The following is an 18,936-nucleotide window of genomic DNA, read 5'->3' as shown; positions in this document are numbered from 1 at the left end:
ATTTGATTTTGACTAATAAAATTATTTGCTTCTTAGTAACATCCTTAACTTTTTGCTGGATATATTTGTTTTTGCCATTCCTTACCACAAAACATTCGCTTTCGGCGGGGGATACCAATTTATCGAATTTGCTTGTTTTCTCTATGACACAACGGCAGAGAAATTTCCGAAGCCGATCTGGCAAAGAAATGTTTAGTGTAATATCAAAGATGATATTAGTTAAATGCATATGCATGTGCAAAAGCATATAAATAGGAATATAATAGTGAAAATATGTTATAAAAGCATATGTGTAAAGACAAATCATCCAAGAAACAACGAAGAAATATGGTAATAAAAAGGAAAAAACGGAAAATAAAAACAAAGAAAAACAAATCGTGATGATTCGAACCCTTCATACAAAACATTTTGAAGATTTGCTACTGTCATATGCATCTTACCCCACTGAGCTATTTTGCTACTTACGTAACGCGTAGCTAAAAAGAAAGAAATTACTTATATTTACTTTTCCATTATATGTACAAGCAATACAAGTTCTTTTTTTATAAGTATGAGACGTTTGTTGACATTAAGGAGATTTCTAACAACAAAGTTTACAGAGTTAACTCTATATACATGTACATCTCTTACAATATACAGCAAATATGCTCAGTATTTAATTTGTTGAATAGACGGTATCAAAATATCCTCAACTTAAAAAGTATTACGCCATTTGCATGATTTCTGCTCCAATGCTGTTGTTTCAAGCTGACCGACAAATTAACGAGATACTGATGCTGCTTCTAATTTGTGCTAGGTTGACTTCTATGAAACCTAGTCTCAAATACGAGGATATTTCTAAAACAAATCATTGGCAAATTTTATAGAATACACTTGAACTAACTGAAGTTTGTGATCAAGTGTAACACTACTGCTATTCATATTCTATTGTTCCACCGAGTCTTGATCAATAAATGAACTGAGTATATCGGGTATTGTATCTGGTTTGTCTATCTTAAAGGACTCTTCACCTGTCGGAAAAAATGAATCACAGATCATTGTCAATTCATCGTCCACTTCAATCTTAAGTGCAGGAGAGTCTCTGTCGTCACGTACTGTCTCACATTTCTTGTTCATATCCGTGCTCTTCTGAATTTTTATTTTATTTCCCTTTTCCGCATTGTTGCTAATAATTTCTTCTGTTTGAGATGCAAATCTTTCTTTGATGTCGGTTGCGGCTTCTGCTAATGGGTTGCTGTGTATGGGGCCGTCGTCAGGCTGTTCAATACTTTGCGGCCATGCAGAACTTGTACATGGTGTTTGTTTTTGATTCATACGAGTGTACAGGATTTCTGTTATTTCTTGATTTTCTCTTTTATTAAAGCTATTTGTTTCTTTACCACTTGCTGTAGAAATCAGTTCTTGTAGAGAATGCAACTGCGTGATTGTTGGTTTCTCTGATATCTTTTCATGTTTTCTCTAAAATATTATTTTTGAAACTAAAATTATTAATATTCATTTTATCTTTTAACATTTCAACATTTAATATTATCACGAGTGTTGTCATTTTACGACATTATCATCAAGTATACAAGATCTTTTCAGTATCTAAAAAATGAGCAAAAGTAAATAATGCAGTGGTGATAATTATATTCTTAAACTTTTTAAAGGTGAGTCTGTACTCATTAGTTTTCGCACTTGCATGCAGGGGATAGAGTAAGAGTCTGTCTGATAACATATTTCACTGACATTTACCAAACTGATCGGTTGATATTATTTTTTTATAGAAATAAGGTATACAAAAAAGAATGCTAAACTTGTATGCCCATTATCTTATGTTCTATATTATGCTTTAATGCTTCAACTACATCCTTAAATTGGCAGAAGTGTATATAAATAGTTAGTATTAAATAACAAAAATACCATACATACGTGAACACCAAACTGTTCGAAAGCTGCCTTGCCGTTAAACGATAAAAATAGAAAGGTATCTGCATCTGACTTATCATATTCAATTTTCTGTGCGTCAAGATGTGCAAGGAGTTTTGGTCGCGCAATATTCCCGTAAATTTCTAAATCATGGTAAACTTCTTTTTTCAGAATAAGTTTTGGGGTGCCACAATATACGATGTACAGCAATTCATTCCGTTTTGTTGGTACTTCTTCAACTTCGCAAAAAGTCTGATATGTAATTGACAAAACAGTTTTTCTACTCACATGACATTCTTTCATAACAAGATCAACTACATGTTCCATGTAAATATCATAGTCACACTGGCGGATTGGTATGTCTTTCGAAAGTAAATTTTGTTTTGAATTATCTCTTGCATAACTTTCAAGTTTACTTAATTTTATTTTATCTTGAAATTGTGATGTTTTTCGCTTTTTGTCTTTACCTTGTACCGTGTGAAGCGTTTGAGACTCGTCATTACTATTTGGTTCAAACTTCATTTCGGTGTACTGAAATGAGGCTTGCATGGCCTGACAATTAGGGAGGGATTTTAATGCTGCAGAGCTTGGCAAAAACCCTGAACAAGTACAGTAACGAGATGACTGAATACTTTGTATTTGTCTTGACCTGTAATGAACGCTACACGATGCACTTGGTGTCTCAATATCGTGCAATGCATAGCATGGTTGAACATATGGAACTGGATGTTTTGAAGTTTGCTCAATTCCTCTTACGACACATGACAATTTTGGAGGGTCCCTGCAATAAAAGTAAGAAAAACTAGATGGATGTTTTCATTCTCGCCTGTACTATGTCTCTTGTTCCAGACAATTTAAAAAAAAAAGATCAGTTGGGCATCCCTTCCTCCCTTATATTTTCATTTTTCTTAGCATATAACCGAACATGAAAAATATTATCGAGAAACATAAGTCATAATTATGATATTATATGTTGATACTAACAAGTTTAGTATAACGCTAAATAATCTGATGAATTTACTTTTTACTCGGATCGAACGATATTCACAAGTGGACGTCCGAGAAATTAAATATCCTACGTGAAAAAGAGTACTTTTGAGAAAACTGAAAAGACTGTGCATTGTGTTTCACAGGTTTCTCACGGAAGCACTTCCTTATTGACACCCCGTAGCTAAAGTGTTTAGATACTGATAGTACCGAATCTTACATATTTATTAAGGAGAGTTTATTAAACAACTTGTATATCATCTGTAATGAAATGTCGTTTCTGTTACTTTCGGTCAATGTACTAGATTATTTTTAAATCAAATTCACATAATATGCAGTCTGAAAAGGTTGTAATTTGCAAAAACGACCCTTTTCTTCAGTAGATATTTCGAAAACTGACCCAAATCGGTCTTAAGTAACGGATACGACCTTTTATTATTAAATCTATATTTATAGTCCTTTTGCATTGGTCTGAATGTAGTCACACGATCTATGATAAAAAGTCGTATTAGATCAAAGGTGGAGCAAAAATACGTATTGGCCTACAGCTGTGACGTCATCACGGTTTGACGTCAAAACAATGCGACGTTGTACAAAATGTACTACGAAAAATAACCAATAGCTGAAGATATTTTATACTTATTTCATAATTATAAGTATGCTGGATTTGATAATAAACAATTGTTGCCTTTTAGGTTTGGTCGATATATCTTTTATCAGGTGGATAAATCCAAATATCGATCTCACCAAAAGGCAAAAATTGTATGATATTATTCACGAAACAGGCAATTTTTGGTTCATTCAACAAGGGCACAGAAATATGTTATTATATTATTATATTAAAGTTAAGGCCCTTATCAAAGCAGTTATCGAAATGCCGTACGTAGCAGCAACGACAAATGTCAAAGTGTGTGTATGGTTCAGAATTTCATATGATGCATAAATCAAGGTTGATGACAGCGATCAACATGATGAAGCGCATTTTGATACATTTTACTTTGTTATATGTCGTTTATCACAACAAACCTTATTATCAATAAGACACTATCTATCACTTCCTTTGATTCTATACACTCACAGACGGCTTGTTTAATTTGCTCGAGGTTTTCCGCCGTGTCACCCATGATTTCAAGCCACTTCGTGAACACCTTCATGTACGCGTGACAGACCCATCCAGTGGTATATTCATGACGAGCCTCAAGTTTAATTTCCTCAATTATATCATGTACACTGATGTTTCTTACCCGTTGACAATTGCCTGCAAAAAGACGTTTATATTTATTTATATATAAAACAAGTTTATCAATGTTCATTTACTGTAATGACCTGAAATCCTAGAAATGCTCATTGATGCAATTGGGAACTTGTACATCTCAAGTCTTCTACGATAATGGCTGCCATAGCAGCAATGTTATAAGAGGATTCCGACCTTCTAAGGCGTCCTGCACGAGGTAGATCTTGGAATCTAGATTATGCCTTGTAAGATACTCTTACCACCTATAAACATTCGCTTTGGATGGCGAAGAATCACCGTAAACATTTTTAAATTCCTGCAGAATCTGCTTTTGCTAGTATATTTAGAAAACAACGCATCTTTATGTAGGAATTATTTGCTTCCTACCTTACGACATTACAATGCAAAAGAGCGATTTTGACATCACACTGCCGTACTATTTCGGTAATATCACCCTTATGTCAAACGCATAGAAGAAGCATTTTCTGTTGCATTTATTGTATTTACGTAACTTTTCATTATGTCTATGCCCAAGTATATGCATTTGACTTAGTTACTATGGCAAGCAAACGTTTTTCTTGTTTAGCACAGGATACAATTGCTACTTATTTTATTTGTTTAAGTATACAACATAAAATAGTTTATACATTCTTGAAAGAGGAGTTCAATATTATTTTATTGTATCTATATCTCAAATAGGAATAAAGACAAAAATTGATAAATAAAATGCTACGAAATATTACGGCTCTCTCGGCTATCGAATCAATACACACTAAATACTCATGTATGTATCTATGCGTGTTTGTCAGTAATGTTTTGTCTTGCTTGTCTGTTTGTTTATCTGTGTATGTTAGTTGTATGTGTGTTTGTCTGTCGTATGTGTATGTTTGTATTTTGCATGTGCGTGTCTGTGAGGTTGTAGGAATACTACGTTTAAGGAACCGTAGCTTTTCCTGTTTAATATTCATCACCTAACATCAGACTCCTTATCTTCCCCACACCACCCATCCCCAATTTTCTGTATTTTGCATATATTAATAATGTACTTGTTGTTGTATTTTTGAAGCAACCTGTCTAAAATATTTTTCCGTTACAGCTTCTTTTCTTGGGCGTCATCCATGCGATATTTGGTTCTTTGGCTGTGTTTTGGGTGCTCTGTGCTTCCGGGAAATCTATCCTTATCTTTAATCTCCCAGATCACGGATATAAAAGTGTGTTAAAAGGGATCAGTATACAGTATTAAATTACACTGATTTGTAAACATTACTTAAAAAATGTTTCATTATCAATCTAAAACTTACCCCCAAGGATGTAATAATAATATCTTTAAACTCTATGCGTTTATAAATTGAATACGAGGTGTTTTATAAAGATTTGACGTATTGTACATGTAAGCGCGTAGTCCTATTTCGATTAATTAGGATTGCATTTTTATTCCGCTGTTCATGCATGTCTAATCTCTTTCTGATTTTCTTCCGAAAAATATCTGTGGAAAACAGTTCAATAACAACAATACGGAGTGAAACTCTTGTAAAAATTGTATGGATCTGGCAGCCTTCTGTGCAAATTATACGTTTTTGACTTAAAAAAAAAAAGATCAAAAGCCGCTCCCGTAGTAAATATACATACATGTTACGTCTTCATTTTAAGATATTCAGATCGTTAGTTACTTTGAAAAACTGTATTCGAATTAATATTCATGTTTTTGCATTGTATATATTAGGAGTGTTAAGAAATTCCGGGAAAGTGCTCTTGTGTCTTTATTTCTGGTCTGGACCTATTTTGTTAAAATTTGAAAATATGATAAATAAGAACATACTAAATTTAAAAACATATTTCAAAACATTCACATTACTTATGCATCGTCTCTATGGCAACGTCTCTACCTCTAACGCGGCACAACGTCATTATGACGCTGTCATATCACACACATAATTAATTAATACAACTCCTTAGGCATTTCCTTACATTAAATACATTTCCTACACCTTCCTGCAAACACATAGATACTGTTTATATGATCTTGCTATCATTTTGATAAAACTGAACATTGAACTGTGATGTAACGATCCTTTAATTTTCAAAATATGACCGAACTATTTTGTCTTTACATCTCTCGACCGCGAATCGTCAGCAATATTCTCCGGTCCACACATTAAACATCCCGTACCACTAATAAATTGTTGTTTTCTTCAGGGCATGACTTTGAATCTTATGAACATAGCATGATTTTTTTTATTTAAAACAAAAGCTGTTACATCATGTCTCCGTTCAACACTGATTTTTAAGCAATGACTTGTGGTATGTGCCTGCCAAACATTCAGTGATGTCACGTTTATAACTTAACGTTATTAGAGTAATGAATACATTTCACGTTAATATTATACCGATTTAAGAAAGGAAGCTTGGAAAAAGGTAAATGGCAAGTAATGTGTTACTGAATAAACATAAAAATTGGACCGGATGACGTCACAGGACGTTGCCACAGAGACTAGCATTTACGTATTAATTGTCCATAGAAAATATGATTTTAACATATCAACTTAGTATTCACTAATTTACATTACGTAACGGTTTTTTTAATGATACATAAAGAAATGAAAGAATATCTAGATATATCTTTCAACAAACTTACTAAGTAAATGTAGCGCAAACATCTCCCATTTCGTTGGCGGAAAGGACTTAGCCAGCTGTAAGAAAACCTGTATCCAGTTTATTTTCGGTGTCTGTGTACCTAAAGAATAAAGTATATTTCAAGTAAAAGAAGCATATGTTTTTCCACCTATATCATTTATAAAAACATTTAATATAAAACGTTTGTCCAGTTCTTTTAAAGATTTCTAGGTATAGAGTAACACCGACAGATTTTTAGGAAATGTTTCAGCATTTCATGGTGACCATGTTTAGTTAATGACTAAACTACTAGTATATAAAAACTGTAAAAAGATCCTTTGGAAGCAAAGAATGCAACCAAGAAGAATAACAGCAGACTCGGTTTGACTGAGTCTGTTCATGAGAGGTAATGAAATGTGCAACACCTCTCACGTCCCCTAGCACCGGCTTAAGCGAAACTCTGGATTCCATGATCCCAAAGGGCCAGAAAATAGAACAACATTGAATCCAAGTACGGGGAGACATTTTACAACCGCCACACGGCACTTAAAGATTGCTGTTGAGATCACTTAAATTTCTTTGTCAAACTATATAACTATATTATATCATATGAAATATTTTCTGTCACTACTAGCTGTTTATCTGTATGTTTTCTTAAACAAAATAAACAGCAGAAACTGTCAAATATTGACCAGACGTCTTCACCATCTCAAGGCCAGAGTGCGGAATTGTTGTAACTGCATATAAATAAAGTTGTTGTAACTGCATATAAATAAAGTTGTTGTAACTGCATATAAATGAAGAACAAGATAATATAGTTTTGCGCCTAGCCCTCGATCCATCTTACTTGAAATCGATAATCAAAATTATATCTACCTGATATTACAAACGATATCGGTCGAATAATGTCTGGATATGGGTTTGCTCGTTGGATGCAATAATAACAATCATCCGGACAATTTTGGTCCAAATAGACCTCATGGATGTAATTCGATCATATATTTTTTTCATTTTCTGCACAAAAGCGCGTTTTAGACATTTTTAACCGATCAAGTATATGAAGATTTGAAGAGTAAACAAAGAAAATTTTACTTGGGTCCATTTGGATCCCATGATTTAAAAAATATGCGTAAAATTTGGAATTTCCTTTGAATACATAAGAGACCAATATTCTAACCGAAATTCAAATGAAAATATTTAAATCATTTTCAAAATGCAATTGTTTAAATTTAAATCAATAAACATAAAAAGTGATAAAATATCAAACATTGAAACTAATTACTAACACTTGTACCTTGCTATACAAAGGAGGATACAATAAACACCTTGTTATAAATGAAGTTGTATGAGGTTACTCTTCTAGAAACAATACTTAAAAACAAAGCGTATTATGTTTTTCATTTTCATTATAAAAAGTTCCCTGCCCATACACCCCCACCCCCGCCCATCCCCCCGCACACACACACACACACACCTCCCAGCGGCGAGGGTAGAGTGACGTCGTCTTACATCTGTAGGTTAAAGTCCCACGCAAGTTCGAATTTAGAAGATCAGTGCCTGCCTAAAAATACCCCCCTTATGTACTGTCTAACTGCATAATTATAATTGTAAATCGCAATATAACATGATTTATACATGTATAATTTAAAGTAAAACAAAAAACAAATAATCTTGATCATTTATATTAATTCTGCTCTAGTTTGAAATCTCATGAGACAAATCGATCAAACTTTTAATGAGTTCAAGACATGAGCAATGTTTAATTTGAGTAGCTATACATGTTCATTTTAAATAATTACCGTTTTCCCCAAACTTGGTTAATGCCTTCACACCGATATTCTGATTCTCAGCAATTGATAGTGGTCTTCCGTTTTCAGTCGGTCCTTCGTTATATGTATTCTCTGTATTCTCTGGATGAACATAAACATTACTGTTATAGTTTGCATGGTTTTGAGCCAACGCTTATGCAATAAGTACTTTGCAATTCACCAGTTTTTGTTTGTTTGTGTTGGGTTTAACGCCGTTTTTTAACAGTATTTCAGTCACCAGTTTTAAAACAGAGGACAAGTAAGTAGCATATTACACTATAATTATACTGCAATTATGTTTAGACTCATTGACTATGTTCTAGATAATAAGCCACTTACATTGGATGAGACATGATTTGAGCTTCACATTTAGTACTATTTAATTTGCAAACTGTATATTGTACCTTTTGGTGTATTTTCACTGTCTCCAGAAAATTGTAGACGTTCTCTTGTCAGTTGCAGTTCTCCATAGAGATTGCCTTAAACAGAATGTCATTATGAAGTTAAACATCTGGATAATATGGAATGTTAAACATATCAATGTCCTATAGGAGATGTTCGTTAAGATACTTTCAAACAATCTTACTAAATAAACGAATTCATGCTCAAATGAACGTAAATCAACGTATAATAGTTTACACGTAATACTACAATACTCGAAACTTAATACTAGTAAAACTACACAGACAATTTGACTTACTTTTACTGTTTACGCCCGGACCTTGAATCGGTGATATAACAGCCATAAGTTTACCTTCTTTTGCACATCTTCAGTATTATTGATTTTACTCTCATCTGAAATTATCAAGTGCTGAATATTGAAATATTTTAGTTAATCCTTCCTCTCAGCTAAAAGTTTTGTACGGGTGTAAAACTTAGATGTAGCCTGGATGTTTTGAAAGGACTGTTATCTTACGATAAATGATACATTTGATGATTGACCAGTTTTGACGTGCGTTTGAATAGCCTACTGTTACCCAGTTAAGCACGTCAACGACGAAAGTTTCCGGTACTTACCGATACATGAATGAATTACACGTACATGTAACAAAAGATTCTTAATATTGGTAGCTAACGGTCTTTTCTACTATTCGAGAATGCATTTAATATGATGATCGTGATATGACATGATAGACTGACTTTTAATCTTGGTAAAGAGATTGAGATAGAGCTGAGGCAGGTACGCCCACACTGACTCGCCCTTAAATTAGGTACGAACCGATTTTAGTTGCAAAACCAGTAGAGTCAAATGTGATTGAAAATAAACAAACTCCCCTAGTACTAACTAGAAGTTATGTTGATCCCTTCAAGGAACCAGGCTGTTTGTTTTATGTCAGGAAAGGCAATCGCAAATATTAGTTGTTCAAAGAGACCAATGCTCTGTTGGAAAAAAAAATTCTTAAATCTTAACACTTCAAATACGCCTAAATTCGGTAATAATCACAAAATATGCTGATGCCAATAATATCCTTTCCGCATCCTTAACATACTAAAACTTATTAGCGTACGATGGCCCATTCACGCTTCCGTAGAAACAACATTTATTACACGAAACTTATTTTGAAAATATTTCTGAAATGTCTAGGTCTGCAGCTCTCAAATACGGTTATATCTTACATCTGAGGCATATACTGACACTCTCAGACAACATCAAAAATGAAATTTTGAGCGATTTGATGAAGTTCCAAAATTATCAATGTACCCTTGGTCCGTTATGGACCCCTGTGTTTATTTGTGTTTATCCAGAGCTCAAATATTTTTTCATAGATTAAAAGTTGACATGCTGTACTAAAGCCCAGGTAATTTCAATTTGTAATAAAGTGCTGAAAATTGGCTCCCCAATAGCAAAAAGAACAAAAGAAGTCCAAGCGCATACATTTAGACGGGGTGACCCCTGCGCGTGACCCCTGACTATCTACAAATCAAATGCGGCTTTCGTTTTCAAGTTTAGCATTTCTACTTTCATTTTATTTACTTCCGGAAATAGCTGAAGGTCGAGTGGCGTCATTTTCTGTGATGTCAAAAACATACAAATGCCTGGCGAGATTGCATAAATATGTGCTGGCCGTCCTAAGGTATTTAGAGTTAATCTAAAAATCAGTGCTTTTTCGACATTTTTAACACATCCGTGCGAAAACTAACGTTTGAGACAAAAATGGCTAAAGTAAAATGCATTTTAAGAAATCTTTATATCCTTTCCGTAACCTTAACGTACTAAAACGTATTAGCGTACGATGGCCCTTTCATGCTTCCGTAGAAACAACATTTATTACATGAAACTTATTTTTAAAATATTTCTGAAATGTCTAGGTCTGCAGCTCTCAAATACGGTTATATCTTACATCTGAGGCATATACTGACACTCTCAGACAACATCAAAAATGAAATTTTGAGCGATTTGATGAAGTTCCAAAATTATCAATGTACCCTTGGTCCGTTACGAACCCTTGTGGGATTTGTGTTTATCCAGAGCTCAAATATTTTTTCATAGATTAAAAGCTGACATGCTGTACTAAAGCCCAGGTAATTTCAATTTGTAATAAAGCGCTGAAAATTGGCTCCCCAATAGCAAAAAAAAAGAAGTCCACGCGCATACATTTAGACAGGGTGACCCCTGCGCGTGACCCCTGACTATCTACTAATCAAATGCGGCTTTCGTTTCCAAGTTTAGCATTTCTACTTTCATTTTATTTACTTCCGGAAATAGCTGAAGGTCGAGTGACGTCATTTTCTGTGTTGTCAAAAACATACATACGCCTGGCGAGATTGCATAAATATGTGCTGGCCGTCCTAAGGTTACTAGTACTGTAAAAACTGGAAAACATGTTACTTACTACATAACTTGACGAATGCAAAATAATCTCACAAACTTCAGAAAATAGAGTTATTGTCGACGAAACGAATACATTGCAACTCAGTTTTTGGGCGGACAATTTATTGGTCAAGAGCTTTCCTCTACAGTTATAAACTTTAGGGGAAAATGATACTCAGTCCTGGTATTTACATGATCAGTAACAGTAACTGCTGATAATCAAGATCTTCTTTGGAAGTCCATACCTATTTATTGCTCGTTTTCCATGTTGGGTGATTCTGGGTCCCTCGCCGAAAGAAAAAGTGACAATTTGATCATGTCGTAGACAGTCGCGTTCTCAACTCGTCACATAATCTTATGTGAAAACATTCACAAACCTTCTGCTGCTTTTCGTGGTCATAGCTAATAACAGACTACTTTAAACCCATCTAAATCAGATAATAACCAACCAGTAATAACATATAGCAATCGTTCTCTACTTAAGGTATTGGACCCGTAATAGAGTACCTCCTTTTTGAAGAGTATTCAATTCCTACCATAAACCTACTTTGACTGCAATTTTCATGGGGGCGTAGGTTCAAGCCCCACTGGGACCAAATTTTTTTCCCAATTTTTGCCTTTTTTCTAGTAAGTTTTTACTTCTTTCAAGACTTGTTATGGATGTATTGTTCAAAAGTGGAAAAGTTTCATTTTATAAGCAATTTCTTGCTGTTCAAAGTGAATTTACCTCTGAATCAGGAGGGGTAGAGTTAGACATCTTTAAAAATACTGAGTTACATGCGGTAAAAGTTCTCTATTTTGCCTTCTTTCTTTAGATTACATATTGTGGAAGAAATACAGGTAGGTTTTACTTCTGCCTCAAGGTTATTTTTAATGAAGTGAGCAAAATTCAAAACAGACCCACAGGATTCGACCTTAATTTTTCAATGTTGGAGTTAGAATTCTGTCTCATTAAATTTGTTTACTTGAGACACCCTAGAAAAAAAAAAGATATTTACAGTTTTATTTTGTGTTTTACAATTGCTTAACAATAGTTTGATGTTTCTTTTATCAAAATTAATGCTGTAATGAATTCTCTGCAAACGTTTTAGATAGTGGCCATCACATTGAAATATGTCTCTACTTGAGCTTGAGGAATTTCCATAAATTATACAAAATTTACAAAAAACGGCACGGTAAAAGTTGTTTAAAATTTGCAACACAGAGCGAAACATGGTCAACTTTAAGAATATACCAAGCAAATGCCACTTTTTAAACATTACTATTAGGGGTCCAATACCTTAAAGTGAATATATTCCAAAATAAAAAAAACATTGTTAATGGTCGTCATACATTCTTAGCCGTTCCGTGAAAAATTTGATTTCAAGAAGATATTTGTCATAGCAAGAGAGCTGTAATAGAAGTATTATTAAAATTCTCCAAATATGTTATAGGATATGGTTTGCAAGCCCTTGACCATTTGACAAAGTTATCTTAGACCTTTCAAGAGCTAAATAAAATTGTCAGACAATGGCAAATGCTTTGTCACCCAACCGTGATACTCATCATCACAGACTGGCCGAAAATGTCCACAGTCTTCTAAAATGACAGTAACAATTGAAACTGTGGATTAAGGAAAGTGTGTTGTTCAAAATACTCCATCATAGTTCAATAAAGTCTTGAAATCCTATGGAAACTATGGAAACTATCAGTCTAACATTTGTTAATCATATCATCCAGATAGCGTTATGTGTTATTAAATGTAGTAATAACGTATGCCTTTGTATCTGGAGAAAAGCCCTACATAAAATCTCTTTTATAACAATATGAAAATAAATCTGCAACAAGGGGTGCACAATGTGTTCCTATGGGAATACTAAATAATTGTCTGAAAACTACATTCCCAAACCTGACGTAAATATTGTTCAATAAAAAGGAAAGGGGTTTAAAAACCTTCCTCACAGCTTTACATAGTATAAAATTGTTAACAATGCAACAAGTAAAAAATGTTATAATGACATTGCAAGCGAGAAAAGTGGCATTTTTCCTGGTAAAAGTCTTTTAAACTAGGGCAGTTAGTTTTTTTATTTATTAAGTTATGTGGTAAAGTGGTATACAAAGTAGAACAATCGTATGTACTGACTGAAAACACCTTGTAATTATTAGTTATAAATGTATCCAGGATATCGCAAAAGCCAAGCCTTTAATTGTGCCTTGTGTTCATGAGAAGTAATGCAATATTCAACAGCTCCCCTTACCCCTATCCAATAGCATCGGCTTAAACGGAATTATATTGTTCAGATACAATAAATGTAGAGATAATACCTACCTAAGGAAGGGAAAGAAAAACTAAATACAAAACTTATTTGACTAGAGCATGTTACGTTACCTGATACACAAATGCAACGTTACCTAAAGTACAAATGTTTATTTTGATTTAACTAATAGTTTTGTAAGAAAATCTTGGACATAAATCCATGAATTAAACATTGTTAGTCTATATATCTTTACATGTCTGATTTATGTCTAGTGGTTTTAATAAGTGTTTAGAAAACAATGACGCACATATTAAGAAATAGTAAATTAGAACATAGGAAGGTTTGGAATACAGAACAATTGAAGTTGACGATGGTCGTCAGGCCATGGGAGAGACCAAGACGTGACACAGACATAGATATGCCTCTATAGGACTAACATAATAGGCTACCATTGCGAATGGTTTGTATAAATATTGGCCAGCATACAACTACATGACGAACGTATTGACTAAACGGATACCTGTTGTGGATCTATCATGGGAGCTTCCGTCAACGTACAAGTCCACAATATTCGGTGTAGAACCTCGAGAATCTTTCACCTTGTCGTTTTCTCCAGATATATATTTAATTGTTGGAACCTTGCCAACAGTACCATCTATGCTTTTCGAAGAAATCTCTGTGTTTTCGAATGAACTCCCTGCATTTTCCAAAGAACCTAAAGTTAGAATTTAGGTAAATCATCTTTGCACATTTCAATATATACAGCTAATTAAAAACTTATTTTCTTCTCTGTTACATGAAGCATGACTTCTGCCGCCAAAACTTGTATTTAGACATTTTTGACTTTTCGTATTACAAATGTTTATTTTGATAATAGTTAGTAATTTTGATAGAAAATCGAATGTGTTGTTCTTGGACATAAAAACATAATTAAGGTTTGACCCACCTAATGATGAATATTTCAAATGTTCAAAACAATGTTACAGCAATAAAATGTATCCAGTGAGAAACTTGTATGCAAAATTTAAACAACATTTATCGTGCAGTTTTTTATAAATTTTGAATAATTCATGATATTTCCTCAACCTCAAGTAGAGACAAATTTCAAAATGATGACCACTGTCCAAAACGTTTGCATAGATTCATTATACCATCAATTTTGATAAAAGAAACTTCAAACTATTGATAAACAATTATAAAACAATAAAACTGTAAATATCACTTTTTTTTCCGGGGGTGCCTCAAATAAAAGGTCTCAATGAGACAAAAGTCTAACCCCAACATTGAAAAATTAAGGTCGAGTCCTGTGGGACTGTTTTAAACTTGGCTCACTACATTAAAAAATAACCTTGAGGCAGATGTAAAACCTACCTATATTTCTTCAACAATATGCATTCTAAAGACTAAAGGCAAAATAGAGAACTTTTGCCGCATGTAACTCAATATTTTTAAAGATGTCTAACTTCTGTTTCAGAGGAAAATTCAATTTGAACAGCAAGAAATCACTTATGAAATGAAAGTATTTCACTTTGATACAATAAATCAATAATAAGTCTTGAAAGATGTAAAAACCTACAAGAAAAATAGAAAAATAAAGAAAGAAATTTTCGTCCCAGTGATCCTTGAACCTATGCCCCCAGTAAAATTTAAGTCAAGATAGGTTTATTGTATAAATTGAATACTCTTCAAAAGGAGGTACACTATAACAATGGTGATACCTTAAACAATGTCGGTCTATATATCTTTATAATTCTGATTACAGAGTGTGTAACTTTAAGTTAATGAGTCTGAATACTCTACTTGTCAAACTAGTCATATTTTTTCACTTATTCTATCTAATTTTTTTTATAATTAGTGTTTAGAAAACAATCCCACGCATATCAGGAAATAGTTTATAAGAACAAAGGTAGGCTGGGAATACAGAACAATGGAAGCTGACGATGGTCGTCAGGCCATGGGAGGGACCAAGACGTGACAGAGATATTGGTATACCTCTAGAGAACTAACATAATGGGCGACCATTGCGGATGGTTTAAACAGATTTTCGTCAGCATACAGCTACAACGACGAACATATTGTTTAAACGGATACCTGTTGTAGATCTATCTTGGAACCGTCCGTCTATGTGCATGTCCACAATATTCGGTGTAGAGCATCGAGAATCTTTCTTCCTGTCGTTTTCTCCAAACAAACTTTCAATTCGCGGAACCTTGCCAATGATACTATCTATGTTTTTCGAAGAAATCTCCTTTTTTTTCAAAAAACTCAATAAGTTTTCCGAAGAACCTAAAGTTAGAATCTATGAACTGTATCAAATGTATTCCAATAGCTCTGTCTGAACAGTTCAACAAAGGTTTTAAAAATATATCCCTTTAAGCAGTCATCCGAGTAACGAAATAGGAAGAACATTGGATAACAAGTAATTTTATGTATATTTAGACATACGGCATACATATATTGTTGTTATAAAATAGCAGTATAGGAGAGATCGTGTTTGTATACAAATCCGTTGTATTTTCTATTTTTAGAACTGATAAGACAAAGGTTGGGTGGGCAGACGCCGAGCGTCCATGATTTTTTTTTTTTTTTTTTTTAACGGCTTAACCTTTCTTAAAACACAAATGATATCAATAAGTTTTTGACCAATGGAAAGGATATAAAACAAGCACTTTATTGACTACTTTTAATTATTATTTCGAAATAAAATAGATTAATTATGAACGCTTAACTTACAGTGATTTTTCTAAAACTTTGGAGCATCGTTACGCCGCTATTAAAATCATATGTCATTTAAAATGGTTTTTCATTTTAAAAAGGTATTTAAATAAGAAAATATGAAAATCGTAAGCATTTCAAAACTTTTTAAATTTTTAAAATCCATAAATTAGCTAAAAATGTATTAAAAATTCCGATCCCATAAACAAACGATGTAAAAACATTTGTATAACCCACCACCAGATAAACAGGTGTTAATGCGTGACGTCACGGTGATCTCACCTATATTAATAGCACATATAGATTTAATATGCAAGTACAATAAAATAAACACCCGCTGTAAAAACTGGAGGTAGAAGTTTCATGACTCACATGTCAATTCATTTGTGTTTGTAATCTTATGTATATATTCGCCTTTTCCCACATCGCCGGGGTTGCAATCGTCTCTTGGCATTTCTCGATCGACAGTATTGTTCCTTTTGCCATTGCTGACTTCTTTCTGACGCTGTCGGCACCTTTCACAGAAAGATTTGGTCATTTAGCAACACAGTCATTATGTTTGTTTCGAGGGAAGTTAATTTACAATAGTCGCTTACAGTGTATATATATGTGAAATATAGTTCCATAATACACTACTTTACTTGAAAAGAATGGATATTATTTTAATTTACTCTATGCGTAGTGTTATTTAGGTGTGCAGCTGTGGTCTCAAGGTATTTTCAACTCTGGAAAAAGAACAATGCAACGAAAGGCAAATCTAGTACAACGGCTGGACAAAACACCCTTTTATCACACATACTTACAAAATTTGACCTGTGTTGTCTTCTGATAAGGTATGTGTGACACAAACCGTAATCGAAATGGTTTTTAGAATATGTTCATTTCAAGTTTCAAAATGTTTATGCATATTTAGATACCCAAGTGTGGTTTTTAGGCAATTTACAAAATTTAGAAACACAATGATGTTTTTATTCGCCTGTCAAGAGATGTAGGATCTATCTGCCAAGAAAATGATTCCCGTGTATGTGTGGTTACCTGTCCAGATATTGAAATCGTACAATAGCAATACTATTATTAATCAGTTCCGAAACATGATACCGTTTTATACATGTTCCATAAATAAAGCTACGTTTGGGGTTTATATAAAGGAAACAAGAATGAATATCCAGAAAAAAAACACACGCAGGTGCTCACGCATGTGCACAAGCAAACTTGCACGCACGCACACACACACACACACGCACGTGCGCACACACACGCAATGGCAACATAAGGTATGGCATGTAAAACACAACAAGGGCTCCGCAAAATGGAACAATATATGCCGGCAGATCAGACTAGGAAAAAGTAAAATTTAAGAAAACTGAAGTCCTTATATCGCATAATTATTAAATTTTGCTCCAGTAACACAATATGGAGGACAAATTTGGCCTTTGAGCTCCATTTGTTGCCTTGATCTTTGGCCTACCAATATTATTAATATTTTCTGCACATTGTCTTATTGCCACCTACCTATGAGCTAAGTTTAATTTTAATATCTTAAACCGTTCATATACGAAACTTGGTATTTTATTCAAAAACTTACGTTATTGTATATGTTCAAAAATAATAGAAAAATATGTCAGCATTCTGTATGTCGGCATGAGCTTCTGTTTTCTCATAAAAATTGCTAGGGATAATAAATGAATATTACATTGTGTTTTGTAGCCTCTAAACCAATGTCCTAAAGATTTACCTGTATTGGCAGAAAACAAATGTGCAGACGATGACGAGAACTGAGAAGAGCCATATGAAAGGCAACATCAACACTGGAAATCCATTCCCTTCACTTGTGCCTTCTACAAAATTCGTTCATATCAATAGCGGTAAATGCCGCTTTATTTCATTCAGATATTTAAATATACAGTTTTATAGAAAGCGAACTAGCTTGCTGCAAAAAGTACCATATTTCATTCAGATATTTAAATATACAGTTTTACAGAAAGCGAACTAGCTTGCTGCAAAAATTACCATATTTCATTCAGATATTTAAATATACAGTTTTACAGAAAGCGAACTAGCTTGCTGCAAAAATTACCATATTTCATTCAGATATTTAAATATACAGTTTTATAGAAAGCGAACTAGCTTGCTGCAAAAATTACCATATTTCATTCAGATATTTAAATATACAGTTTTACAGAAAGCGAACTAGCTTGCTGCAAAAATTACCATTACCCGTTACGAAATCTACAGCTAGAGAAGTGGTAATATTTTCCATGACTGGCATTTCGCGATTAACATGACAAATTGATACATAGATTATTCATTTGATTTTTAGATTCATGATTTGATTCTTATATGCATGTATTGTAACTGTACTACTCTTAGAGGCCAGAACAGTTTCTTCCTTGTGTGTATCGGTGCTATACACCGGACATGTTTAAGAATCAGACTGTCTATTCTCCGGACGGACCTGTATCTAAAATGATTTCTACCTCTGTTCTTGGGGTTTTGACTCACTCTGTCCCTCTGACATTGAAGCTCTGAGCGGCTGCCTATGACCTATGTAAAGTGCCTTTAAACCTGTTTATCATGAAAAGTGCGCTATATAAATCTGGTATAATAATAATATAGTAATAA

General features: G+C 33.7%; 2 protein-coding genes across 2 annotated transcripts; both read right to left on the bottom strand.

The window, feature by feature from the left end:
• Window positions 1–1,837: 1,837 nt before the first annotated feature.
• On the bottom strand, window positions 1,838–4,108 carry LOC128551450 (uncharacterized). Its single transcript, XM_053532308.1, has 2 exons — window positions 3,922–4,108; window positions 1,838–2,689 (listed from the first exon to the last, which is right to left on the bottom strand). The coding sequence occupies exons 1-2, from the start codon at window positions 4,047–4,049 to the stop codon at window positions 1,852–1,854; spliced, it is 966 nt and encodes a 321-aa protein (XP_053388283.1). The 5' UTR covers window positions 4,050–4,108; the 3' UTR covers window positions 1,838–1,851.
• A 1,928-nt stretch (window positions 4,109–6,036) lies between these two features.
• On the bottom strand, window positions 6,037–14,440 carry LOC128551451 (uncharacterized). Its single transcript, XM_053532309.1, has 6 exons — window positions 14,120–14,440; window positions 9,251–9,345; window positions 8,955–9,029; window positions 8,542–8,652; window positions 6,765–6,863; window positions 6,037–6,044 (listed from the first exon to the last, which is right to left on the bottom strand). The coding sequence occupies exons 2-6, from the start codon at window positions 9,294–9,296 to the stop codon at window positions 6,037–6,039; spliced, it is 339 nt and encodes a 112-aa protein (XP_053388284.1). The 5' UTR covers window positions 9,297–9,345; window positions 14,120–14,440.
• Window positions 14,441–18,936: the final 4,496 nt, after the last annotated feature.

This window comes from Mercenaria mercenaria, unplaced genomic scaffold (assembly GCF_021730395.1).
Source record: "Mercenaria mercenaria strain notata unplaced genomic scaffold, MADL_Memer_1 contig_1098, whole genome shotgun sequence".
Classification (NCBI taxonomy): domain Eukaryota; kingdom Metazoa; phylum Mollusca; class Bivalvia; order Venerida; family Veneridae; genus Mercenaria; species Mercenaria mercenaria.
Note: the sequence above shows the minus strand (reverse complement) of the source record. Positions and strands in the feature narration are given on the sequence as shown.

Excerpts from the sequence above, each read along its gene's own strand:
- LOC128551450 (XM_053532308.1), bottom strand. The coding sequence starts at position 4,049 with ATGAAGGTGTTCACGAAGTGGCTTGAAATCATGGGTGACACGGCGGAA. Across the intron at positions 2,690-3,921 it reads AGTGTCTTATTGATAATAAG|GGACCCTCCAAAATTGTCAT; the intron begins GTTTGTTGTGAT and ends CTTTTATTGCAG.
- LOC128551451 (XM_053532309.1), bottom strand. The coding sequence starts at position 9,296 with ATGGCTGTTATATCACCGATTCAAGGTCCGGGCGTAAACAGTAAAA. Across the intron at positions 9,030-9,250 it reads TCCGGGCGTAAACAGTAAAA|GCAATCTCTATGGAGAACTG; the intron begins GTAAGTCAAATT and ends ATTCTGTTTAAG. Across the intron at positions 6,864-8,541 it reads AACCAAGTTTGGGGAAAACG|GTACACAGACACCGAAAATA; the intron begins GTAATTATTTAA and ends TTTATTCTTTAG.